The sequence below is a fragment of the Tympanuchus pallidicinctus genome, unplaced genomic scaffold, assembly GCF_026119805.1.
Source record: "Tympanuchus pallidicinctus isolate F22 unplaced genomic scaffold, pur_lepc_1.0 scaffold2, whole genome shotgun sequence".
Taxonomy (NCBI): Eukaryota; Metazoa; Chordata; class Aves; order Galliformes; family Phasianidae; genus Tympanuchus; species Tympanuchus pallidicinctus.
Window position 1 is genome coordinate 20,609,926 of NW_026294721.1, and position 27,567 is coordinate 20,637,492.

Genomic DNA, 27,567 nt, shown 5'->3' on the forward strand with positions numbered 1-27,567 from the left:
GCACTGCGGGAACGGACGAGGTGAGGCGGCGGAGGCTGCCCAGGCCCGCCGAGCTGTGGGCGCGGGGCCGGGCTCGGCTTGCTGAGGAAATATTCTTTAAAAATAACTCCGGAGTTAACTTCTGTGAGCTCCGCACCCACCCGCGCTTGTCACGGCGCCGCGACGGATTCGCGTTTTCTCCGCTGTGGCACGCGGGCGGAGAAGCGCCACAGAAGCAACGCTCCCGCGGAGCTGCCCGCTGTGGCGCCGCGGGTGCCCTCCTGTCACGGCGGGGGCCGGGCCGCGCTCCCGTCGCTCTCCGCCCTCGCCGCCTGTTGCTATTTTTACCGCCGATCCCACTGCGGAAGGAGGCGGCGAGCGGCAGCCGCGGGGCGCGAGGCACGGCCTGGCCCGCCGCAGGTACGGGCGGACGCTCTGCCCGCCGCCCCGAGCCCGTTAGCGGCTCCCGACCCTTCGCCTCCTCTCTCTCTTTCTCTCTCCCCCTTCGGCGGGAGCGGGCGGGCCGAGCTGCTCGGCGGGGACTTCTCGCAGCGAGCGCGGCGCCGGTAAGGGCGGCGAGGGGCGGCGAGGGGCGGCGGGGCCCGCTGCGGGACTGGACGGGACGCGGGGCGGTGGATGAGCGGCGTTGGGCTGAGCCGGGCCGCTGCTAGCGAGGGCGGGAGGAGGAAGAGCGGCTCTCAGCTCTGAGGAAGTGGAGGAGCTGAGGCGGCCGTGCATCCCGCCCGGGGAGCGTGCCGCGCTGCGGGCTGAATCGCGTTGCCGTCCCGCGCCGCACAGCTAGACTTTCCCTCCGCAAGAGAACGGGAGTTTCGCTTCTACAACCCCCCCACATCCCCACGCTGCTTCTCCGGCCCTTTAAATTCGCGTTTTACATTAACGAGGGAACGAGCTCATGAAAAGCGTGCTCAGGAGGGAACTGAGAAGCGGTTATTTATAGCGCGGAGTGAGGAGAACGCGTGTGCTGCGCTGCGCTGCGCGGGGTCGGCGGCACTGCGGGGCCGGGCGGGGCTGAGCCCGAGGTCAGCGCTTAGGCGTGCACCTTTCAGCCGCTCGACGGGTCGGGCCTTCACCTTCCTGAAAGTCAGAGGTAACACGTGAAAATAGAGATGTTTGCAGGTGAGAAAAGTGCCGGGTTGGAAGGAATGCGGGACAGAAAGAATGAGACGAGTTGGCACTTTTCTCACTTTGCACTTTGGTTAGCTGACAAGTTGGATGCGGGTGTTTTTGGCGTGGGTGTGCAATCGGACAAAGTGGAATGGCACTGAGGATGTGTGGGAGCTAGCAAGCTCCGTTAACAGGTTCCTTCGTTGCACTGTAAGGGTAGGAGCACCTGGTGCCTCATTTGGGTCAGTGCAAGGCTGGCTCAGGAGTATCCCAGTTCTGATCTCAGTCATCAGAATGCTATTTCTATGTGTTGTTATTAGCAATACATGTGAAGGGAAGGAACAGAAAACTCATGTCTGCGTTTGATACTTAATTACAAGCTTGTATGCTTATTATCAGGAGTATTTTTTATTTTGCTTGCCTCTTTCTTTATTATTTATCTACTTAGATATATATAACCCATTTGGGAAGTAAAATAACTGCTGGCTGTATAGGCAGGTATCTCGGATGCAATGTTTACCACAAAGCCAATTGATTTTTTCAGTATATATGGTAAAACGTTACTTATGGCCTTAACCAAATATGCTAAAGGAGTTGAAAGGACTTGTAAAGAAGTCAGAACTTAATGCATGTTTATGTGAAAAAAGAATGGAAATTGCCAGTAACTTCTGAGGCAGATTGACTTCTGGGTTTGTACTTGTTGCCCACTGCACGTAATTCCAGAAGGAAGCAGCAGAAAGGAAGGGGCTATCAGGTAAAATAACCGTGTGAAAGAAGAGTATTTTATGATTCCAAGTGCCAGTGTGGTTTAAATGAGAGCTGTTTGAAAATGGGGAGCAACTTGTGGTATGCTATCTGGCCTGTTTCTTCCAGTGAAGTAAGGCTGCTCAGGAGAATTGTCTGGAGCTGGAAGATGATGAGGCCTGCAGCTAGCTGCCCCACCATGCAATTTAAGGGATGCTGCACTGTGACACTGGAGAACAGTTTCTTTTTGTGCACGTTGATGAAACCAGAGAAGGATCTCTTCTTAGCAGTGACCGTATCAAGATGTACCAGCATATATTTTCATTTGTATTTTCCTGCCTTTCCTGCTAGGAGGATAGGGAAATCTGTCAGTGTGAGGGAAGCCAATGTAAATCTCGGTCAGGGATCAGACGGAGGGAGAAGAGTGGTATTTTGCTCTGGCTTGCTTTCCAGTGTTCTGGCTGCAGGCCAGGGCTCCTCATAATCCCCAACTAGGATGATATTTCTGCTAAAATAATCAGTGGTGAAGTGCAGGCAGTACCAGTGCCTTTGGCTCCATTTATCGGTCATGTTCAGTTCTAATGCTGTGCAGGGAAGAGCTGAACTAATCCATGTTCTTTCAGATCAGCTGTTCTTCACAAGACCTTGCTCTGTAGTTGGAAGTGCTTCTTAGCTTCTTCAAGGGGAAAAAGGAAATAGACTCATGGAAAGAAGCAATGCTGTCAGCAACTTGGTGTGTAGTAACTGCACTATTGTCTCTTGGATGAACCCTGAAGTTGGGGAAGCTGGGTCTTGCAGCTCAGCAGCTCACAGACCACACTCCTCATTTAATCACTGGTGTGCAGATGTACTGCCTGCTGCCTTGCCTAACGTGCCTTGTGACTCATTGGTGCTGCTGTGGGTCCTGGTACTCCAGATGCCCCTAGGGGGGAGAGAGAGGAAGGTGGTGGAAAGCAAAGGATGGCTTTGATCAGCAGTTATGTGTGCGCTGAGAGTCTAAAACTTCTGGCTGTGTCATTGTATTGAATTTATTCTAGTCCAGAAGAAACAAGGGATGAAGGATAACTCCTCACCACTGTAGCAGTTACTGCTTTTCTTGATTTGTGTGTGTCTTCTTGGTTTAGGACTGTCTCTGTGCCCTTTTTGCCTTGTTTTCTGTAGTAGCCTGACTACGTCTCAAAGCTGCTCAAACACATATATTGTGTTGTGTTTTGTTTTTTTTTAAGCACTGTGTCAGGTTTTCTAGTACAGGCCTATCAGCACTGTGTCACATGCTGTCTGAGCCTGCTTCTTGCTTGTGAGAAGCAGTTGGGTTGATAGCATCAAGGGAAAAGCTGAGGACACAGAGCGCATCTATGTCCCCATGTGTATCTTTTCTGTTAGTGGATAAGTCTAGTGGCTTCTAGTTTGTGTGGTGTGGTTTGATTCACTAGCACGGCTTTGCAGGGTTTGTTAGAGAAGAATTCAGTGATACCTGACTTGTGACAGTCTAAAATTACTGCTGAGGCAGGCAATTCTAGATCATAAAATCAGAATCACAAGGTTGGAAAGATCATCTGGTCCAACCATCCTCCCATTACCATTGCTACCACAAGCTACCAGGTCCAACATGCAATATCTAAAATGTTTCATTATTTTACTGCTTTTGTTTCTATTAATGTACTGCAATGTCAATGTCTCTTGTTCAGAGATATTACAATTAAAGGGTCTGGATGATAAACACTTCCAACAAATGTGGAGGCCATCCAGTACTCACTATTTTGTGCTACACTTTGCCTGATCGGATTTCATGCTGATGGAGCACCTACAGCTGTACCAAAGCAGGTTCAGTACTGACAACGTTAAAGTACAGTTTGGAAACTATTAAGACTTCTGAGAGTTGGCTGGGAAATACGAATCAAGCTGATGCCATGTGCTTCTCAGCAATAAGTGCAAGGGGCAGAAGAGGTGCTGAGCTTCAAGAGATGGTGATAGAGAGAAGCAAGAGGAACCATTCCAGCAAGCACTGGGAGGAGAGCTGCAGGGATGCAGAGCCTTGCAGAGCTCTTCCAGCTGCAGGAAAGTGGGTGGTGAAATAAGCCTTGAAGAAGCTGTTTGTGAGTTAATCACTCAAATGCTGGAGAGGAAAATGTGATCTATGTGAGTCGTCTTTACTGGTACAGGTAGTGAAGGCACCTGCAGAGCCAAGTTTTGGAAGGGATGAGCTGGGTGATAGCAGCCAGAGGAGGATGAAATTGCTGCAGTGATAAGTAGCAGAGCCAAGGGCAGAGACTGGCCCAATGCACTCTTCGCTCATGATGTGTGCTTTGTTTTTTGGCTAGCAATAGGCCTGCTAAGGTGAACAAAACTGTAGGTCTAAGTTAAGAATGTACACAAATACTCGAGTTACTACCTAGTCCTTGCTGTAAATTGAAAGGATGGTACAGAAGCTAATGTGCAATTGGTATGATTTTCTTGGTGGGACTGGCATGTAAGTTAAGATCTAGATGTGAGTAGGAGGAAATGACTGGGAAAAGCAGGTGGCATATGCAGAAAATTAACATATAGAAGGCTTTGGGTTAGGTGTAGAGAACTCTTGATCCTGAATTTGACCTCTGAGAAGCTGCACTTCTAGCTTCTCAGTGTTAGAAAATACAGCCTTCTAACATCCAGCTAATTGTTTTGATTTTAGTATGAATTATTTTTCTTTAAAAATAACAAATGCAAAGGATGAAGTATTTATGTTGTCAACTTTGCAAGATGTTTATTTTCTTTAAGAAGAGATGAATACTGGGAAGCTTTGCATTTATCTTAAATACTTTCCAACAATACAGTGTTTACTTAAGTATGACAGAATATTGACTTTTTTAAAAAGAAAAAGAAAACATGTTCAGTCCTTATGGTTGGCACTCAAAATGATGTATTATGTTGTGATCTTTACTCCTATTTGAAGCTGCAGTGCCTCATAAGTCTGGATAAAAAAGCATGGTAGTACTCCAAAGAAATTATTCTTCCTTGAAAAGTTGACTCAAATTAAGTTGACTACAAATGACTTTGTATTTTTAAGTGCATAGCTTTTTTTTTTTTTTTTTTTTTTTGCAATTAATTGCATTGAGAAATGTAGTTACAAGTAGGATGTGGTTGATGGGTCATCATTTGTTCAGCAGTTTGCTGCTCCTGTTTTCAAGTGAGAATGGAGCATACTTTGGCTTTGCTAACCTCAGATTATTATGTATGTCACTAAATAATGAGAATGCTAAAAATCTGTCAACTCAATTTTCATGTGTTCTGGATTACACATGCTTATAGTCATGAACGAAGCCAGTCTTCCTTGCAAGCTGCTGAACTGTATTTCCTTGTTACAGTTAAGGAGAATGCATTTGTAATAGAGTGTCAAAGAGGAAGTGAAGTTTCTTTGATTCTTGGCATGCAAAACTATAGCAATAACTGTATTTAGTTATTACACAGATAAGGTGTAAAAATGATTATTGAAGCAGCTGTCCTGTGCAATGCATTTATAGTCATCTTATGGAAGATGGTTGTTTGCTCGCTTGTCAAACAATAACCACACATGCACCCACCCTCCCCGAGGCTTTTAAGAAACCTTTCTTTAAAGAACTAGTCAACGTGTTTAGAATGCTACTAATGATGTTTGCTACAAACACTGTCTTTAAGTACTGGCACAGTTGGGTCTTCCTGCTGAATTTGGCATCCTTGTGACTGCTGGTGCTGTCACACAGTTCATCTGACAGAAGATGCAAAAGTTCCGAAGAAGTAAAACTACCCAAACATGTGGGGCTTTGCTGCAGGTCTCTTGGTTTTACAGTTTGCCAGTTACTGCAGAACCATTTTATCACATTTGGATATTTGCAAGCTAGTTACATTATAAAGTATACACTTAGTTGAAAATGAATTCTTATCTTGAAATTATCTTCAATTTATTTATTTTTAAATCCTAAAACTTGTTTTGTTTTCAAACTGAGTTTTTGTGAGTGTTTCACACTGTTGAAAATAAAACATTTTTGCAAGGACAAATAAAGAGCCAAGTTGAATGAAAACTAATGAGAAAAATGTTGCTATTTTTGATTATCTTTGTAGATGAATGGAGACCGAAAATATTGCCACAGTAAACAGATGCCATTTATTAATACTTGTTCAAATATAATGATGAGGTATTTTGTCAGGAGTTCATGGAACTGCTTGTGTTGTTTTTAATAGGTCTTTCTTGGGCTGAGGGTAAGCTCGTGTCATGGTATTTAGATGTAGGCAATTATAGGCCTGTCGGCTTCTCATCAGTCTCACACAGAATAACACAACAGCTGAAACCATATTCAATTAATGAAGAGTTAAAACACTGTGATACAACAGATGCCAAGCAGTGTGTTTTCATGGACTGTATTTTGTAGAACTGCATTGGTAGATAAATGCTATCACTGAATTTTGCTGCTGAAATGATCAGTGTGTAATATTCATACTTGCTGAGTGTAACTGGGTTATAACAGGGTTATGTGTAACTTGCTTCTGCTTGATATTTTAAGAAACGAAAATGATACAAAAGCAATGTGGCAGACATTAAGTATTTCTGGCCAGCCAACAAGCCCTTAAAATGCAGTCATGAATTGTGAATCTTCTTCTGGTTGTGTGGTGTGTTTGTTTTTTGTTGTTGTTGTTTCAGTGGGATCTCGTAAGGATTGTTGCTTGTCCGTGCTGGGTTTATCTGTAATGGGTCAGTTGAGTGCTGTTAGGCTTTTCAGATGATTTTTGTGGTGTTAATTAAAGAAAAAGGTCTGTTTTGTCCCAGTTCATGACCACTTGGCAAACTGTACTCAAGTGAACAACTCCATGTAAGGAGTCAAATTCAAACTCATACACCTGTGAACAAGAAAAATAACCTTTTATTTTAATACTTTTGAATGTGAAAGTGTCTCAGCAAACATTGACTTCAAATGCTGTGAAGGTTATAATGTAATCTGAGTTCTTTCTGTGATAATAGGATTGAAATAGGCTGATGTGATCCATGTCAGCCTGCCCATGAAGCAGAAACAGGCTAGAGAGAAGGTGCATTCTTGAGTTTAGTTACTTGTTAGATAATTTAGCAGGAGTTACAAGAACAACTTTTAAATCAGGACTGATGTTTTTCCAAGCAATATATTGAGTACTATTGTGTTTGTTAGACCTGAAACTGTAAAGTCCAGGGTACGGAAAGTGTGCCGTGTAGGTCATGGTGAATGATTGGTGTGTCTCTTCTGGTGTTAATCTATTAAATATTTCTGTTACTAATGGTTTAGTTTTTAATAGGGTTGCAGCACCAACATAACTTTCTCTTTTCCTTTCAGATTTCTGCTGCTCCTAACTTAAAGGAACCATCCAAATATTGCCATTCCGTGGAACCGACATCCTGGTGAATTAATCGTGGTTACCTAAAGGATTGTAAAATGGAGCCAATAACATTCAAAGCTAAGAAATATCAAGCTCCTAACGATTTCTCAGCAAGCTTCACCCTTCAGCTTGTCGGTTCCCTGCCTGTGCATTCCCTAACCACTACGTCCATGCTGCCTTGGATTGTGGCAGAGATCCGGGCTCTCAGTAGTACGAAGTCTTCCAAAGAAGAACTTGGCATCAGCCAAATCCGGCTTTATGTTTCACCATCGAGTTTGCGATGTGAACCAGACACGGGGAAAATCCAGCAGTGGGATCCTTTGATTTGTTCTGATCTGTTTGAATACAAGCCACAGCATGTCCACAAACTGATTCACAACAGCCATGATCCAAGCTACATTGCTTGCCTGATAAAAGATGGAGCAGAAAATCAGCAAAGTATCTGCTATGTATTCAAAGCTGATGATCAAACAAAAGTAAGTAAAAAAAGAAAAAAAAAAAAACAAAACAACAACACCAAACATGCCAAATCAAGTTACATTCAGAATCACATTTAAGAATTGGTTCTTGTTGTATTATCAAGGGCTTTATAGAAAAAATGTAGATGTGGAAGAGGAGTTGACACTACTTGTAGAATAGATTTGCTTTTGTACTGTTTGAAACTTCCCATCATACTGTAAGACCTTTAGGTTGTGTTTATAATTAAAGACTTTATCTCTCTAAAACTCACAGATATACTTCACTTTATTTGATGTTAATGGTTCTGCTGAATTAGAACTGCTTCGTATGTGAAGTGAAAGGTGTGTAAATTTACAGGATAAGAACCTGAATTTTGTTGGCTTAGAAGACACTCTACCTTGGGATATGTGCTGAAATCTTGGCCTCTGTGTCAGTGAGACTTTTTCTGCTGATGTCATTGAGGCTAGAGTTTCACCCTTCAGCCATTGTGAACTTTATCTCATCTTATGGTCAGACCTCTCAAGTTTCTCTTTTCATAAAATGAGACCTATGTGGCTAGGAAAGAGGCATTTCCTTTCCTGAAGATGTAAGGAATGGGCCACAGCCCAATGCATAGCATACCTTAAACTGCAGGACATTGTAGAAGCCTCTTCCCCAGCTCTATCATCCATGTTGTGTCATAAAACAGTAGAGAGGTCACTGCACAGTGCTGCAGGTCTGAAACATGGGCTTGCTGCTGCACTCTGCATGGTGGGAGTTGTGTGTGAGTCTCATGCTGTGGGTGAAACTTGCCTCAGTCTGCATGCAAGTTGATCGATTCCTTGCTGAATAGGTTGCAGCGTTAAAAACAGATGATTGCTGCTGTTGCTGTTTGAGAGTAATGTGAGATAGTAACTCTCTGAATTAATAACACAAGGCTATTGTGATAGGTTGATCTACTGCATGCAAATTAGTGACATGTCCTTTACCTCTTAAGGATAAACCAGTGCTTATGTTGAAAAACAGCATCCTGCTACATGCTTGCATCAGAGGTGTCCTGCTGACAAACCTCGGAGGAGTTATGTGAACTATACTGCATGTAGTGCCAACCTGTCAAAGAGCAAAACGTTGCACAGTTCCAAGTACATGTCTCAAGCTTAGAGGTCAAAACATATGGAAAGAGCTTTAGTTAAATCCCTCTAGAAAAAAACAAACAGTTCCAGTGAATTAGAAGGAAAGTATGTCATAAATCATAATCATTCAACTGAGAAGCCATGTCAAGTTAGAATGTAGAATACCAAATATATGTGTGTGTGTGTATATTGATGTTTATGCATTTATGAAGAGGTGTGAGCTGATGTTAGCTGTTTAGCAGGTAACCAGCTTGAAAGAGCAATAGTGTACTGTATGCATGTGCTGCAAATTGAGGGAACTGTTAAATGTGAGTTGAGGACTTTAGCACTATGTTGCTGAGCTCATGTTTTGTTTCAGAAGAAAGAAATTTTAGAAACTGGACCTTTGCAGCCTGTGTGACTCAGCAGACTCCTATGCTGGCAGCCTTGCTCCTGAGCTCTCTTAACATTCCCTCTGAAGACTAAAAACAATCTTACAGACTTAGTCAGCATTGTCACGGTCATATTCTTCTTGGAGTCCAGGGTGAATAAAAATGTTGAATATATATACTTTCTTCTACAGAGCTAAAGCAGTAGGCCAAATAAGTTTGGTCACAGAATTTGTGTGCTGATAATAATTTCTTATCCAGTGATACTGAACATCTGAACTTTTCTGATAATCACACTCCATCTGTTTCTACAAATGAACAGGATACTCCTTATAAAACTGTGAACTACAAAAACTACAGCTCTTTGTAGTAGGGCTACATTGTATGTGCAGACTGGATTTGAAGTAGGTATGCCTTGCAAATAAGTTCTGAGTATATCCACACATCAGGCTAAGTTGAATATAAGAGAGCAGAAGGATGTATATAGGAGAAGTGGACTAGGAAGATGAAAATGAACACAGTTGAGTAAAAGATTAAGCAGTGAAGGTCTTTGAAGAGGAGGACTAGAAACTTGAACTTTATTCAAACAGAGAAATTCCTCTGAAGGTGATATTATGTGCAGAAAACTAGGAATGGTTGCCCGTTCAGCATGGGCATTGCAGATGGCCTGTAGTTGTGTTATTTTGTATGTGCATATTGAGGTGGAATACATACTTAATTAGTGAGAGATTATCTTACTATATAATAGGAAAACATTTTGTTAGTGGGAGATTATTTTTTGCTGAGTAATATATTTCTAGAATCCAGAATTGCTGGAGCTGTGGGACCATATGTAATGATTTTCCTGGATATGAATGCAGTGCTGTCAGAGTCATTGCTCCACTACCTACATGCCATTCTCTTTAGAAAAGACATTGGTAGGCAGGTAATTAGTGCTTAAAGTCAGGGTTCCTTGCTAGAAATTCTTCGTGCTATTTCTCTTGAGAAGTGAGAGAGTAGGCAGTGCCCTATTGGATAATTTGTCTTCACTATAGGATTCTTTATAATTGTTTCCATTTCATCATCATGGCATTATACAGCTCACTTTCTGGGCAGATACAGCAGTGAAAAGGGAAGACTTGTTCCCAACAAACTGTTTCTTGGCACTTTGCTTATGCACAAGCATATGCATATAGGGATCATTCCACACAGTACTAAAAGGAAGGGTTTTACTGCCTCCAGAGAGCTGCTTTTATGAATTAGAGTTCCCCTTTCTAAGCTGATCTATGTTTATGGGATCTGGACTCTTCCTTGTATAGTTTCAGAAAGCGTTTCTTTGTGTGGGTTGGTTTTGTGCTTGTTTGTTTTTTGTTTTTTGGGGAGTTTTTTTTTTTGGGGGGGGAGGGGGGTTGTTGTTTCTTTGCTTTTTTTTTTTTTTTAACATTTTTACCCTCATCTTGTGAAGATTCGGTGGGGCTTCATGATTAAGTAATTTCTGCCTGATGATAGGGCTAAAGTGTTAATGCATATGCTTTGCAGGTGCTCAGGAATAGAGCTGGAATCAATTGTATTGCCTATGGGGAACTTGTGAAGGCTATGAATAGGTCATAGGTGGGGATTATGCATGCTGTGTTGAATAATGGTGATAGAAGCTGAAGAAAAACTACTTCTCCAGCAAATACATGCTTGTAGAATAGTACCTTAATCATAAGAATGCATTGTTGTTGAACACAACAACACCCACAACCTCCTTGGGCAACCTGTTTCAGTGTGTCACCACCCTCTGAGTGAAAAACTTTCTCCTGATATTTAACCCAAATCTCTCCTGTCTCAGTTAAAACCATTCCCCCTTGTGCTATCAATATCCACCCTCATAAACAACCATTCTCCCTCCTGTTTATATGCTCCCTTCAAGTACTGGCAGGCTGCAGTGAGGTCTCTCCCAACACATTCTTTTCCAAGCTTAACAAGCCCAATTCTCTCAACCTTTCCTCCCTCATAGGAGAGGTGCTCCAGCCCTCTGATCATCACAGTGGCCCTCCTCTGGACCTGCTCCAAGAACTCCATGTCCTTGTTTCTCTCTGCATTATGAACTAGAGGCTTAGAGGGAAAGTCTAGAAACTTCAGCCTCATGTCTTGTAAAGAGGAGCATTTCTGTAAGATATCAATGATTGATAACTAGAGAACGAAGATATGTAAAACATCTGTTTCAGATTTTTGAAAAGGTTAAGCTCCATTCTCCCTCGCTCTTTCTACAGTCAGCATGCAAGTTGCCATAACAGCCTGTAATATATTCTTGTGTTTACCAGAACTGTTAATGCTATAGTTGGAGAGCACTGGGTAAAACTATTCCATCATATAGAGAAATTCTGCTTGTGACTTAAGATCACGGATGCGTAAGATATGTGTGTCTGCTTGCTTCTTCTAAATCTTCATTTTGCAGTGTCATAAAACAAAGGAGAACTTTTGGCTCAGGATCAGCTTCTGTCATCTGCAGGAGTGCTGCCATGAGGGTGACGGTGCCTGAGTGGGTGCAGCAGATGAGGGATCCCACTAGAGCCCAAAGCCTGCTCTAAAATTTGCTGGCACCATTTGTGTGGATTTTTCTTGTACCACATCTATCCTGTTGCAGAGATGAGCTCCGTCTCCTTATACCACTGTGCTTGTTAAAATGCAACCCTTGTCCTGCTTTTGAGCTACTTGGTTGCAACAGTAATCTCCACTTTTGTCAGAGATTCTTTTTGTGTTTGTGTGTATGTACCAATTGCTTTAATAGCTACTACTTCTTAAACAACCTTCACCTACTTCTGTGAGTTACAGTAGCTTATGTGCTTAAGTAGATTAGGTTGTATTACCTGGAATGCAGTGTGCTTTGTTACATGTTGTTTGTGAGCTGATTATGTTCTGGAGAAGCTGGTTTTGGATAATCAAGACTTAGCTTTCTGTGAGGCTGCATGGAGCTGAAGTTGTGAGTGAACTTCACATTATTCATCTATAAAAGGAATTGCAAAGGCTCTGTGAACTCCAAACCAGTTGTTGTGAGGCTTAGCTTAGGATTCTTATGCAACTTGTTTTTGCATTAGTCTCAAAGATAGGACCTCACTAAGTATCTCATTTTTAATAGGACCATTTCCCTTTCTTAAATTAATTTAGGCAAGATAACTGTAAGGGAGGAGGTATTTTATTTATTACTGTTTAATGAATCTACAGAGATTAAAATTAGGTTCTTTTCTTGCAAAAAAGCATTAAGAGCCACTGAAATAAAACCGAGTAACTAGCCTTACTTCAGGGCAGCTCAGAGCTTCATGTCTGTTTTCACCCTCTTATTTACAGGTACTTCTCTTTATCCTTTTTATCCTTTATTTCTTTTTCTTTTTTGTTTTCTGATGTAACCTTCATAATTGCAAAATGCTAAGGAAGTCTCCCTCCATCTCTGCATTTGATAACTGGAGAAATGCATGTGGAAAGGGGGAAAAAACAGCAGAACAAATGAAGAATGAAATACATACCTGTGCACGTATATAGGCTGGTATATAAAGTGGGTCAAAGTTTAGCTCTGTAAATCTTAATAGAGTATCATATGTAATGCAGCAGCCAGCTATGCTCTGGCTGCTCTCACAAAGCAAGCAGGCTTTACACTTAACCTGAGCCAAGAGCGTAACTGTGACCGGGGCCAAAAAAGCCAACTCAGTGCCTGGGGTCTGTTCGGAGGATTTGTCTGTAAACACTCTGCTTTCAGGGTCTTTGACAGCGAGTGACCCTGTCCCAGACAGCAATATCCCAAACCTTTATGATGCCTCAGCAGAATCTGGAGAGACTTAGGAGAGTTCAGCTGAGCTACAAATGTCACTACCTTCACCAGTGTTTTCTACAAAACAGAATCACAGAATGGCTTGGGATGGAAGAGTCCTTAAAGATCACCTACTTCTAACTCCCATACTGTATGATTTCCCTCAGTCTCCTCTTCTGATTGCCATGTGGAACAAGTCATTTGTGTAATACTGTTGCCATTTCCTGACTTAAAGTCAGAGTTAATGTCCCAGCAAGAAAGATGAAATTAATCAAACGGTTTGCTCTATTTACTGCAAATTCCTCAATCTGCTAAATCATGCAAAAGTTTCTGCTACAGAATTACTTCTAAAAACTCTTCATGTAATTTAGGCAATGTATAATTCTGTATCAGATCACGTTCTCAAATGTGTTGGAAGTATGTTTGTCACTTGTTCTGTCTTCTGCTCTCTTTTAGCTGAAATTATTTACTGTTCCATCATTTTTTCTGTTGGAAATTATAGCAGATATGGAACAGTGGAACCAAAGCTAAGTAAATAAGTAACAGACTTGTGATGGCTTCTCACTACTCACCATTCCTCCTGTTACGAGTCATAATATCCAAATGTCCTTGAGGTTTGCAGTGGAGTTTTCTTCAGAAACTTCCAAGTAACTTGAAGGAGAACTGTTGTCTCTGTTTTACACAATGACAAATGGGATACAGAGAAACTGGGGCTACAGAAGTGCGGTATTTGTAACCCATGTATGAGCTTTCATTTACACTTAAGTTTATCATCAGTGCGAGTTCCTGGTTATTCTGTTAGTGGGAATTCCTAGAACAAATTCTGACTTGGAAAGACTGTGGTTCAGCACTAGCTGTATGTCTGCTTGGCAGGCTCCTACGTCTCTCGTGACCGACATGAGGACACTGAGCACAAAGCAGCCACGTAACCAGTGATTAGAGCATTTGTGCAGGAAGAAGGAGACTGAGCTTGTTCACTCCTGGGCACTGAGGCCCTGGTTTCTTCTGCTTGAGGTTGGGCAGAAGGCTATTCTCTGTCTTTCTTGTTAATGGGCCAGATCCACAGTGCCAGTAAGTGGAAGACATGTAACTAGGATTAACAGAAATTGCGATAGCATTTAGAATTTGAAGTCAGTCTTCTAATTTGTAGGCCAAGTCCTACATACCCTATTTATTTCAATTTGTAGGACAGTATTGAGCTAGTGCAACACCACGTCTCTCTCTGCTCCAAACCAGCCCACTGTACCTTGTTAGATCACCTTACATATTTTATTAAGTTTCAAGTTGATATGAATTTAGAAACTAAAGTGAGAACATAAAGTGATCTGGGGTATTTTTTTCCTGGTACTTTCCCTAGGAGGTGGTGGAAATTCAGTGCAGCATCAAAAAGTACTCTGAAGGATTGAGTTCTGCAGCCCAAAGCAATGTTGTTACTTTCTATTGCGATCTCAAAGAGGGATGAGGAGGGTGGAGGTGCACAGGAAGGCTTGCAGCCTTATCTAGCCTCTGTACAGGTAATAGAGAGGTCCTTGGCTCTCAAAGAATAAAAGCTCTTGACATTTGGTTTGTTCTGCTGGCACTGAGTGGGAGGAAGTCACTGTGCATCAGCCCAGTGAGCCTAGAGTTGGAGTAGCCTTGCTCTGGAAGGATACAGCCCACACTCCAGAGCATGGGTACAATCTGCATGCTGGTAACAAAAACGTAATGTGGTGGGTGAGCAGTTGGCTGACAGGTTGAGCAAAAATGTTTATAGTAAATGGATTTGCATTAGGCTTGTGGCTGGTCACTAATGGGGTTCTGCAGGGTTCTATTCTAAGGCCAGTTCTCTTTCAAGTGGTCATCAATGACTCACATACAGAACTTGAAGGTATACTAAGTTTGTGGATGACACTAAACTGGGAGGAGATATTGACTCCCTCAGGGGTAGAGGAGCCTTGCAGAGGGATCACCCACTGCATGAAACTTAACAAGGGTACGTGCTAGACTCTGCACCTGAAGCAACCCTGGCTATATGTACAGCCTGGAGGATGAGAGGCTGGAAAGCAGCACTCTGGAATGGGATTGGAGGTTCTGGTTGATGGTAAGATGAACGTGAGTCAGCAGTGTGCCTTAGCAGCCAAAAGGGTTTCAACAGTACTTTGAGGTGTTTGTGATAACTTCATCAATTTTGTCACTTCATTCTAGGACAAGCTTTGTGGTATTTCTCCTGTATTTGATTTATTATATTTTTGTCAGCTGGAATATATTTTTACTACTTTGCTTGAGAAATACCGTTACCAAGAAATTAGTTAACTTTCTGTGACCAACTTCCAAAACTTTGTAAGAGTCACGGTGATGCTGCAGTATTCAAATTTGCTTGAAAACCTTGAAGTAAACTTACTGTAAAAGATGATTTGAAAATTTGATGTTTTTAAAATTCATACAGTTGTCAAAGAACCATATAAGACTTCAAGCTGTGAGTATCTATGCATTACTCCAGCACTTAGTGTTAGATTCTCCAGCTTCACAAGTGCTAACGATAACAAAATAGTAACAGTGAAATATACAGCTCTCCTTGCTGTCCTGTACAAAGTCTGCCTTCCATGAAGGTGTTGGATGCAACACGCACCAAGTAAGCAAGTAGTGCAAACCTACAGCTTAAAGCTAGGTGGCAGCCAGCAAAAAGCTCTGGGTAAATACTTGTAGTACAAGCTGTGCCTGAAACAAAGTAAGGATGAATCTTGAAACCTGGGTTGCATGTACGGAATTAAGAGTTCAGGAAATACTATTTGATTCACGTCAGTAACTCCATTGTATTGCCTGTAGTTACCTGTTGCAGTGGCTTATTAAAATTATTTCAAGAATAGAGGATATTGGTAAGAATGCTGCCTTACTGATTGCCAAATGCAAGTCAGAAAGTCTGTAATCAAAATACAGTTTTTAATTTTTCATCTAATTAGTTAATGATCATGAGGAGCTTCACATACAGTTGTAGTGTTTAGAAATTAATTTTGTGGTACATTGTGCAGTGATTGTGCAGTCTAAAGGCAGAAAGTATGTTTTAGAGGGGAAACCAGAACTGCTTTGGCAAAGAACGTTTTGCATAAAGAGTCAGTCTTGTTTAATTCCTTGTTAATTTTCATGGCATGTAGTACAGTAACACATGGAGGACAATGTAATTTCACTCCATATTGAAAGGTAAGATCTTTAAACATGTAGGGAAGTGCTTTTTTACATATATGAGAAAACAAAGGCAATATCTGTCATGTAGGTCAGTGAGATCTATCTAGATGGACTCAAGATCTTCTGCATGAATTAGGTTGTGGAACAGGGTTCTGTGTCAGAGATTACTAGAAATGAAAACTTTTTTCAAAAAAAAAATAGGGTTTTAGTTTACTGATACATATTTCAACATGCTCAGTTTTTTTTTTTCAGATTCTGTAATGGCCTTAATGGGCAAATTAAAACACATGTATTAAAATACAAAGATGTCAATTAATAAATAATAATACTAAGCAAATCACCTCTTTAAAGTAGCTGCTTATTTTTGCATGCAATCAGATTTTCAATTTAGAGTTTTGTCTGCATGAAGCTGACATTTATTATGCTGTGCCCTCGGGGTCATCAGATGAGGGCTCTGACTGTAGTGGAGCAGAAAACAACGCAGAGGAGACATATATAACTGCTGTATTTATTTTAGCAGCAGAGTCTCCCATCCCATTATATGTCAAAGTGAATAACAGTAACAAATTGCTATCTTAAAATCAGTGTTTTCCCTTGCCTGGTATAGACACAGTTGTTCTATATTTCTGTTATTTTACCCTCTCTACAGACGTCAAGTTATGGGAAGGGCTGTGGGAAATATTTTCCTAAAGAATGATTTGTGTGGCTGGACAAATACAGGCTTAAATGGATATGTGTGTCTGCCCCAAAGGTTGAGTGCTGACGATCTGATACAAGGATTGAGTGGATAATGCCAGTTTATACTTGGTTTGTGTTTTGTATGAAACTACTGATAGATGCTTGCTTTTCCTTTCCCACCCTCCCCCCACTTTTCCCAGTGACAGTGATTGAGATGCATTGCTGGCCATAAAAACAGCCTCACTGCTGACTCTTGCGTTAGGCTGAGTTGGATCCTTCTGTATAACTGATCGAATGCTTTTGTCTCCAAGCCTCTTCTTTCAACCATATCTAGGAAACAAACAAACAACCCAGTTTCACACATACACAATGAGCAGGATATGCTTTAAGATGTTATTATTTGTAATCATAATGTAGAGTAACTTGCTGAATTGTTTTCTTCCTTGTATGTTGTACTTACCATCATACTGTACTGGACTTTCATAGTAAGAGAGAATAAGATGTAATCCGTTCCCGGGCTAATCTGAGATCTCTGTAGGCCACAAACAGTAGAAACGCAGAAAATAATTGGTATTAGCTTTCCACTAATATCTGGAGGTATGTTGTATGTCTCAAAATGTGGCTAAGTAAAATAGAGGTGTTTCTTTGAGAGATTAAAGCAAACCATAGGTGAGTCTTATCTCTGAATCTTTGATGCTGAAATTACATGTGCTTTAATGTCAGGCAAATTCCATTAAGTATGACAGAAATACTTGCAGTACGGAAGCTGAGCATGTAGGTACTTGACGTCCAGTTCCTGGGTTAATTCCTTTTGAGAAATTTTTGATAGAACCACTTTCAAAACCAATTAAAAAGAAAACCTCTACAATGCATTTTAGCACTTTTGGGATGATTAGCACAGTCAGTTCAGCATCACTAGTTGAAAAATAGGGTTCTCTCCTTTGATTTCAAATCAAATGGAATTATGACATATGTCTAGGAAGCAGTAATACACTGAAGTCTTATGAGCAGAATTCCATTCAGTGCTGTTGCTTCTCTGCACTGTTCAAAACCTGCTCTGACATGCACGGGTCTGTTATAAGTTATGCCGAGAAGTCAGGTCCTCTTTATTCTGACCAAGGACTTGAGATGCTTTTTGTTTTCCCAGCTTCATGCATAGTTCAGAATATCACAGCAGCGCCGAGTAAAGAGCTTTGATTTCCAAAGTGAGACTGGGATTTAGGAGAGGCAGCAGGTTTTTGTTGTTTTTTGTTTTTTTTCCTGAAGGGCACTGTGCAGTGTTGCTGTCATTGCATGGCATTTTTGTACACCATTTCTACCAGTATTTTTTTTTTATGTAGTCAGACCTTGGGAAATGTTCTGTAATTGCAGGAAAAAAACTTCATTGTTCTTAAAAGAGAGACGTTCCCAGACTGGATTACTTTTTTCCCTGCTTGTCACAAGTTTGCAGGTTCGTTATGGCTTAAGTTGAGGTGTTCAAGTGCCACTTAGTGGCTGACCCGAGGAAACGTGAGATGCTATGCTGGCTGCGATGGTTCTCCCTTTCCCCTGCTTTTGCTTCCTTTTGCATTGAAGAAAACAGGAGGTAGTTTCTACTGGAGTTCAGTCTGAGCTTGGTTGTGAGTGAAATCAACGCACATGTGTGGGGGTTAACACGAATGTGCAATGACATAATTTAATCTATATGTATTTAAGTGTTTGGCTTTAATGTTACAGTGGTTTTTTTTAAACAGAGAAAATGAATTAACGCTAGCCTAAACTTAAATCGTAAGCCGATTATGGTTGCAACCAACAGAAGACTAAGAATTTATCTGACCCTACTCAGATAACTGCTGAGGTTCTTTGGGCCTGTGAATGCAATCAGACTTGTGAGCTCAGATTCATAGGCTGCAGTGGTAGCTGAACTCCCCATGCTCCAGCATTGTTGTAAATGTAAGGTGTGACTGTCTGAGAGCAGTCCTGCTGTCCGGCACATCCATCCAGATGTGTGCAGGCTTTTCTGGAACATCAAAATGACCAGTTGGTACTGGCAGTACACGGCAGGGAGGAAATGGCAAAATCAATCCATAATTATTTTATTCTAACTTCATTTCTTTAAGTAGGATGCTACACATTTTGAGCTTTATTCCTGAAAATGTGTACACATTTCCTTAATTTTAACTACTCCAGGCATATTGTAGTGATGGTATCCTAGCTCTCCCAGTCATAAGAAATGGTTAAAGTGACCTGTTCTGAGCAACTCTGCTTTGTCCATGTGGATTTGTGGGTTGGGGAGAGCTGATTCAGAGTCTTAAGGCTCGCATTGTTCTCGCAGAGGAGCGGAAGTGCAGTCAGCACATGTGGCAGAAATGTGCAGCCGTGTCTTCCAGCAACATATCCTGAGCCCTTTGAAGCAATTCAGCTTTATCAAAACCACAAAAGCTCAACAAAGACAAATCCTGTTGCTGTCTCTGCATTGCACGTTGTATTTCACAAATGATTTTTGATGTATTTTTAGCAATCAGACAGAACTGGCTTAGAATAACTCCATGTGGAATGTGTTTTATAATGAAACCTGAAACTGCAAACTTCTGAATGAAAAGTTAACTGAGTAGCAGGAAAAGTGTCCTTTCAGATTGGTATGGACAGTGTTTGAATCTGGCTTTAGAGAAGTTTTATTGCCATTTTGTGGCTTTACTGTTATTGAAAGACAGTGCAACTTAGCCAAAGCTATAAGAAATTGCAGCAAAGAGCCCACAGAGCTGCCTAAGGTGCACTTTATAAGCTTTGAGAAGAGGGTCAGAAGGGTAGAGATAAAAGCTGTAAATGAAAGTGTGTGTGGGAGGGAACATCACTGATAAAATTTTCCACTCTCAAAACAGAAGAAAGAATATAATCAACAACACAAAACAAAAATTGCAATTCTCTTATTAAAAGTATAGCTCTATCTGCATCATACAAAGTTACCATACGTGCAAGTCATTCTATTAGGAAGTTTCCAGTGGCGTTCTGAATGCCACGTGACACAGGAAATTTCTAGGGCAGGACTGTGCTGCAGCTTGTAAGCAAAGGAAGGGCTGGAGATGGGAAGGGGTGCAGAGCGTGGGTCAGGCCAGCTGCACACTGCCAGTTGGCTGGGGCTGCGGGACAGAGCCTGTTCCAGTTCCTGCTGGGGTCTTGTTCAGACTGATGACATGAGGGCAACATTACAGAAACTGAAGTTTCTTCAGCTTGATTCTGGAAAAGAGCAGGACAATACGGTACTTGTTTCCTCTTTTTGTTACCTACTTTTAAGGTGCATAAGGATGTAATAGCAACTGAGTCTGTCTCTCAGTGGGGTGGGCTGGATCCTTTTCAGATGAATAGCTTTCACACCCGCATGCTCGTTGTACATAAAGTGCAATAGCGCCATGCGAGCTCTGGGCACTGTACCTGCAGAGATGCAAACCTGAACTGCTATTCTTTATTGTTAAGCTCTTTCCCAGCAAAAACAAGGACATTACCATCTAATGAGGGGAAAAAGGGGGTTAAAGTTTTGCTGTAAGTGTTATTATTTTACTACTTCTGTTTATTTTGCGATGTTCTTTAGAATATTTCAACTCCAGTAAAATTCCCATAGACCCTGTGAACTGTCTGTGGAGATTGCTGCAGAAATCAGTTATGAGAAATCAATGATCTTTGCATGTAGCAGAGCTATGAGGTTTTTTGAGTTATTAATTTATGTTGTGGAGAACTGATAACTGGCTACTTTGCATGGCTGTTCCTACTACGGAGTTCAGTATACTTCACTAGTCTACTGCTGTTCCAACTGAAGTGCACAAAATAATATGCTCAGGGGGTGGGATTGTTTTCATGTTTTTGTTAATTTTGTGAACAAAGCAGCTAAGCTACAACTCCATGAAAGTACGCATTTAAAATTGTTCATTTTATATTATTTATTACTGAACGTCTGTAAGAGAATAAACTGCATATAATCAGCTAACATGAGGCTCCATTTAGTAGGAATGTGTAGTTATGTGCAACCCACAGCACATAAATTTTACATAGATAAATTTTACAACTGTGATATTTTACTTACCTAGTTAAATATACAAACTTTTTCTGTTCGCAGTCAGTTTTTCCTCCACACTTTCTAAACTTTTTTTTGCTGATTAGCTTATCCATTATTAGAAGCATGTAGTATTTACATGTATTTTCCTGTGTGAGATGGTGCTTTTACACAAAGGAAATGAGACACATTTTCACACGAAGCATCTGTCTTCCCATGTGAGTTACTTGGCTTAACCATGTAAGTTTCAGGATCAAGGAACACCTTAAGTGTAGCCTTTAGTTAGCTGCATTTCAGAAAAGCGTTCTGCAACTTTCAGTTTTATGTTTGGTTTTTGTTCTGGAGACCTCTCAGTGGTTGCTCTGAGGAAGCAGGAAGCATGGGAGGCTGGAGGAGGAGGGCACAAAGTCCTTCTGTGGAGGACTTTTTTTTTTTTTTTTTTTTTTTTTTAATGTTGGGGATATTAATCCACCTTTAATTGTCCCATTCTTTGTGCCCTCTTGCCAGGGAGGATGAGTGTTTAAAAAAAAAAAAAAAAAAAAGAAAGAAAAAAGTCTGGCATCATTACTATTTTATGCTTTATCCAGTCATTTCAGCGTGTGCATACAGATGTGCACTGTCCCTATGGAGGCTGCTGCTGCTGCTCTCTTCCAGGAGGTTTCTCAGCATCTTGCAGAGCTCGGCTAGTTGTTCCTCAACTTGGTCACATTGATACGAGCAAAAAAATACTGGCCTACAGGGAGGGATATGGGAGGTGCTTACTTCAGCCAGGCTCAAGATCACACTGATGATCTCAAGGGTTCCACCTCTCTTTGTCTCTGCATGGTAGGAGCAACCCCATTGGTTTTGAACTCCATTTTCTGTTTTTGCAGTTTGCCACTTTGCTGCACTCATCCTTCTCCAGCTACATAACTGCCAGAAAATTCTCCATCCAAAACAGTGTAAACGTTTGGATCCTCTGATGCCTCTTTTGGCAATTTCCTACTGTGTGCAGTGTTTTCCCTGTTGTTTGCTTCCCACATTGTCCTTGTGGTTTTCTTGCCTCCAGCCTTTCAGACTGAAGTGATATCTACTCTAACGCTACTCCTACTAAACCATGTCCCTCAACACAACATCCAGTCTTTCCTTGAACTAGATGTTGTGCTGAGGGACATGGTTTAGTAGGAGCTATTGGGAATAGGTGAATGGTTGGACTGGGTGATCTTTTAGGTCTTTTCCAACCTTGGTGATTCTATGATTCTATGATTCTATGATATCTTTACAGGTCTGCCTGAACTTACCTACAGGATGTGTTTGGTTGGTGTTTTTGCTTTGTTTTGTTTTCTCTCTTTAATGAACATCTGATCGATTGGTCACAACCAGCTCACTCAGCAGTGCGTATCTGATAACGGTAGAATCGTGCCTTAGATGTCAGTGCCCATGGCAAAGTCCCTGATGACTTCAAGGTGTTTTTTTTCCTGTCTGTGAGAAGACAGAAAATACTCAATCGCATGATGTTTGCCAATCTAAAGTTTACTCATTGATGTTTTTGGAAGCATTTGATGTGTCAGGATGATCTCAGTCCAGATGCACATTTTGCATTAGGTAATCTCAGTGTATATGAATGGGTATCAGGACCCTACAGCTGGATTGTATTTATTGTTACACTGTTTGTGGATAACCTGCTCTCCTTTTTTCTCCATGTATTGTTATCTTAACATCCCAGCAGTCATTTCTGTACCAGCATATCTTAGATCCTCTTGGCATTGCTCATGTTTTTTGCCAGATGCTGTATTTCTAAAAGTGTCCTCTTGTCAGCTTGTCCCATAGCCAACTTCAGGAGCTGGTACTTCTATCTAGTTTTAGGTTCTCTATACCATTTATTGTTTTGGGAAGAGGTGTCCCTTATGGATGTTGGCAGCATTTCCCAGTCCCTTTTTTGATGAAAGACTACAAAACCTTTCTGCTCTGAACTTTCTGAATCAAGCATCTGCTGTCACGAAGAACTGTCTCACAATAGGGCAGAAGAGAGAAGTTTCCAAATCAGACCCATGGGGAAGAATGTTAAGATACTGGTAGCAACTCATAAACCTACTTTAACCTTATAATAAATTGTTTCATTGTCTTGTACTCTTCTCATCTTGCTCTAGTTGATCTAGCATTGACTGTAGCATTTGGAGGATTTTATTCCACTGCTGAGCAGGGAACCTGGGTTCTCATTTTACCATTCCTTCACTTGAATCAAGGCTTTTTAGCAGTTACAAATTTTGTAGCTGAACAATCTCATGGATGCTAAAATTGGCAAGAATCTAGAAAGGGTTCCATCACTGAGGCTGGTGCCCAGAGCTCTGACAAGAAATCATTCTCTTCTATCACTCTGCTACACAGGAAGAGGATTGCATGTTATCTCTGGGCACCAGCCCAAAGTCTTGTGTTTTTCTTGCTGCTACTGCTTAGCAGATAGCCAAAACTCTTCAGTCTACACTCTTAACTGACAAACTGTACAAAACCTACCCAAAACATTGTCATTTCCCTTTCCACTGAGTATCTGAAAGCCATTAAGAAGCCATGCTGCTTTCTTCAGTGAGAAAATGGGTTTCATCTTCAGCGTGAACATGCAGCTCCAGACAGTGACTTCCTTTGCACTTTGCCTAAGGGAGCAGCTGCTGCCAGCCAGTTACTTCTTTTCATGGGGCTGATGCAGGTCTTGTTTGAGAAGGTTTGTTGGTTTTATGATTAATCTTTTATTTTATTTTGCCTCAAGAAATTGGAATTTGTTTGAATTTAGCTAAAATGAGTAACAAAACTCATGATTAATATTTGGATAGAGGATCTTTTCAGTATTTTCTTCCTTCAGTGGATCCAGATGAATTGTCTTGTCTTAAAATTTGATAGAGGCAGCTTAACATTCTGGTGTTATTTTGGTATCTTTAACATAGTAGTACATTATTAACAAAATATTATTAATATTGAGAATTCTTATGACAAGCAGTATTAGTGCAGTAATAACTTCTTTTCTATCTAGTTCCTCTGACAAAGGAAGAACCATCTAGCCCACTCTGGGAATGGGAAGGGATGAGAGAAGACTCAAGGACATCTTAATGAATGGTTAAAACTAAGTTACAAAAGATATAAATTGAAGATGTTTGAAACAAAGGCCAAATAACAAATGCTGGTAATTACTGACAGGCTTATTTTTTTCTTACGTTTTCTCAATTGCACTTACAAAGGCTTTGTGTAGATGAGACCTAATAGGAAAAGAAGACAAAGGGAGCTGTAACAGGTGATTTGGGCAGAGGGGGTAATTCATGAGAAGAAGAGCTGCAGAAGCAGGTTTAAAGAAAAAAATTCAGGGCAAAAACAAATTGAAAAGGGAATGGGGTGTATTGTTAAATCACCACCAAAATTAAAACAAAAGCAGCAGGAGAGTACAGTTCTCAGGTAATCATGTTCGTGACCCTTAATGCAATTTCTTGTGAAACTTCATTCAATGGTGACATACTGTGAAGGCTCTTAAAAATATTTATGACCATTAAACTTAAAGAAAGCCAAAATCAGAGGAGATGGAGTCAGAAGATGTTCCTTTTCTGAGTTAGGTTGAGTACAGTCCCCTTCCTTCTTAATACAACTTGTATCTCTCCTCTCTTTCCTTCTCTCCAAATGGTTTCTTTTAATGCAGAGAGATTTATTTTTTTTTTTTTTTTTTTTTTTTGAGGAGAAATAATGAGGGTATTTGTGTATGTGTAAATTTTTGAAGGACATCTATAAAATGGGAAAATTCTTTTCCTGACAATGTAAGCTTTCAGTTGGAGCTTTGAAGCATTTTAATTGCTGCTGTGTTTAAAAGGAGACAAATATCTTGCTAATATTTTCCATCATAACATGGAACTGTTCATATGCACGAGGGTTACTTTTTTAAAAAAAGATTGTACACTTAGATAAGATGGTGTCAAGTGCTACTTACTGTTTATGCAATACAGATGTCTTTTGCCCTGGCCCTGAATTTTTCCATTTACCCAAAATGGCTATACAGTATTTTTGGAGAGACAGTTATTTGTACAAGCCAAATTCAAAATAGAAAAATACAGAGGTCCCCTTTTCAATTGGATATCCTGAAAACGAATGCAGTTATTGTTTTTGCTACGTTGCTTTTTTGGAAGGTGAGCAAAACAGAGATCTTTTCATTTACACAGAAGAGTTTAATGCATTACAAACATTTTTTTATCTCAACATTTAAAGCCTTGCTGCCAGAATTACTCACATGTCTGTGAGTATACCCAGTCTCTCTTACTTCAAGGCTAGCATATACCATCTCCATTCGACAGACAGACTAAAGCAGGAAGAGTTGTGAAGTAGCATGCTTGAAAATCACATTAACAGCAGAAATTGGAATTCATTCACTGTTACTTTATCTCTTAATTCAGCACATTCAACACATGACCACTCTTCCTACCAGCCCTGTAACATGTAGAAGATTTCTGTGTGCATATAAGTCACTACATCACTATAACAACTGCAGGCAGCAGGTTTAGAAGTTAAGTAGCACAAAGTGAGGCCAACTCTTTGAGCTACTGGTAGTCAGGGCTAGAAGCCAAGTCTCCTGACTGACATCAGCATTTAATGGAGACTCGGAGGATATGTGTGTATTGTTAGTTTGAAACTGTGGAAGGGTGCCAGCCGGGAAGGGGGAGCTGGAAAAGTTCCCAAGCTGGCAGGATCTCCTCAGAGAAAAGGGCAGAAATGATCATTTAGACGTAATATTGTTCATGTTCAGCATTACAGTACAGCTCTAACGCTACCACCGCAGAACAGATACACTGTATAACTATAAGCAGCGCATGATGCTCTTGCATTCTTCTTGCCTGAAATAAAAGTAAACCTAGTTTACATACGTTAAATTGTAAGTACTTCTGATGTTTTGTAAGGTGCCAAGTTTAAAGCCCACAGAAAAAAATGCCCTTTTTTCATGTATGTGCTCCATATATCATAAGCACTAGCAGCAGGGAGAATATCTCACCACTATCATGCCAATAAACCTTTGAGACCACAACCAGAGTGAGTGTTGCTCATACAATTTATTAGGTTTATGGGTAAAGAAAGTCCACGTGGTTAAATTGCCTGTGGCCACCATTGTAATGACAGAATGAACCATTGGTCACCCTCGTGACCAACATTTTACTTTCACCTATAGAAAAATGGATCTCTGTTCTCCTTTGATGGAAATATGAAATGTGTTTGTCTTGGTTTTAATTACAGAAGTTGTTGCATTGGTTTTAAATTAATTAAAAAAAATCTCCAGGCAGGCTTTTGGCTCTTCAGCCGTGAGCAGGTCACTGTAAGTAAGCTGCATATTGTTAGCTTATACTTGTTAGTGTTTCGTGTCTTACCGGCAGATGTTGCTCAGGAAAGGGAGTCTACAGGTTTTCAAATTCCCATGTTAGATGTCCCCCCTGACTAGCTATAAATCTTTGAGCATGCCACCTAACTTTACTTAATTTTAAAAGGGGGTAAACTACTATTTAGGTTGAAGACTCCACTAGAGATCCCTAATACTTAAGAGAAGCAGATTTTCCCTGGTCCCACCACAAGCTCAGCTTGGCCAAGGAGCTGCCATGCCAGACCAGGGCTAAGCATGCACCACTGCATACCAGTTAGTTGTGACCAGAGACATTATGTTTTCAAGGCACATTCTTTTAGCCATGTGTTCCAATCACCTTTTCTAAGTAGGTCTTAATATTCTGGGTTGATGTTCTGATTTGTTGTTTTCTGATTTGCTCACACAGTGTTCCTCAGCAGTTTGGTCAGATGAGCATAGCTTTGGGCAGAGCAAGAAGCTGCATTTTTGTGCTTCTTCATCTAACTTTGAGCAGATGAACTTTGTTGGGAAGAAGCGTAAGATGAAGCACTGTGCTGTACTGTTCGGATTTTGCAAATCTCTTTCTCTTTACTTTGTCTCTATGAGGGGATGGAAAATAAAGGGCTTTTTGTTTGACCCAAACAGATCATTTCCTGTGAAATCCAAGCATTTTTTCCCCTAATTCTGTGTCCTTCCTCCAAACTGAGGAAAATCAATTGTTTTTTTTCCAGCTCTACTGCATACAGCAGGGCTGTGTGCTCAGAGGTGAGCTAGCAGAGGAACAGCTGAGCTGAAAATCTTCCTGTCAGGGAAGTGGGTCATGTCCCTTCACCTGCTGGAGACTTACATACTATTGAAATGCTCTGACAGCTTTCTTATTCAGGAGAGATGCCACCTGCTGTATTGCATTCAGCTTTGGAGTCCAGATCCAGAAAATCACAGGGATGATCAGAGGGCTGGAGCACCTCTCCTATGAAGAAAGATTGAGGAAGGTGGGTTTGTTCAGCTTGGAAGAGGCTTTGGGAAGACCTCATTATGGCCTTCTAGAATTTAAAGGGGGCTACAGGAAAGCTGAAAAGGGGCTCTGTCACAGAGTGCCGTGACAGGACCACTTTTAAGCTTACACAGGGTTGATCAAGATTAGACAGTAGGAAGGAATTTTTCACAATGCGAGTGGTAAGGCACCGGCGCAGGCAGCCCAGAGAAGCTGTGGTTGTCCCGTCCATCCCTGGAGGCGTTCAAGGCTGGGTTGGATGTTAATCAGCCTTGGAGTAGGTATGGTGCCCCTGCCCACAGAAAGTGATCGTTAAGGCTCCTTACAAACCAAACCTTTCTACAAGCCTGTGACGTTTCTGGAAGTAGGTCTACTTGGGATTGATGTGAATTGCTATTAGATAACTTAGGAAAGGTGAGCCTGACTGGAAACGTAACATTTCACAAGGTTTCAAATG

At 41.1% G+C, this 27,567-nt stretch overlaps 1 protein-coding gene across 10 annotated transcripts in view; it reads left to right on the forward strand.

The window, feature by feature from the left end:
• Position 1: 1 nt before the first annotated feature.
• The window catches only part of TBC1D1 (TBC1 domain family member 1), a 94,445-nt gene continuing 66,879 nt past the window's right edge, over positions 2–27,567 (forward strand). For 4 of the 10 annotated variants that reach the window (XM_052683331.1, XM_052683334.1, XM_052683329.1 and 1 more), the window contains exons 1-2: positions 351–545; positions 7,164–7,682. In XM_052683331.1, the coding sequence (XP_052539291.1) occupies positions 7,263–7,682 (420 nt within the window). In that variant the 5' untranslated portion in view covers positions 351–545; positions 7,164–7,262. Of the gene's footprint in view, positions 21–349; positions 546–1,067; positions 1,088–7,163; positions 7,683–19,808; positions 19,994–27,567 lie in introns of those variants that run through there. The other 6 variants (XM_052683325.1, XM_052683330.1, XM_052683328.1 and 3 more) reach the window with 5 other exon arrangements.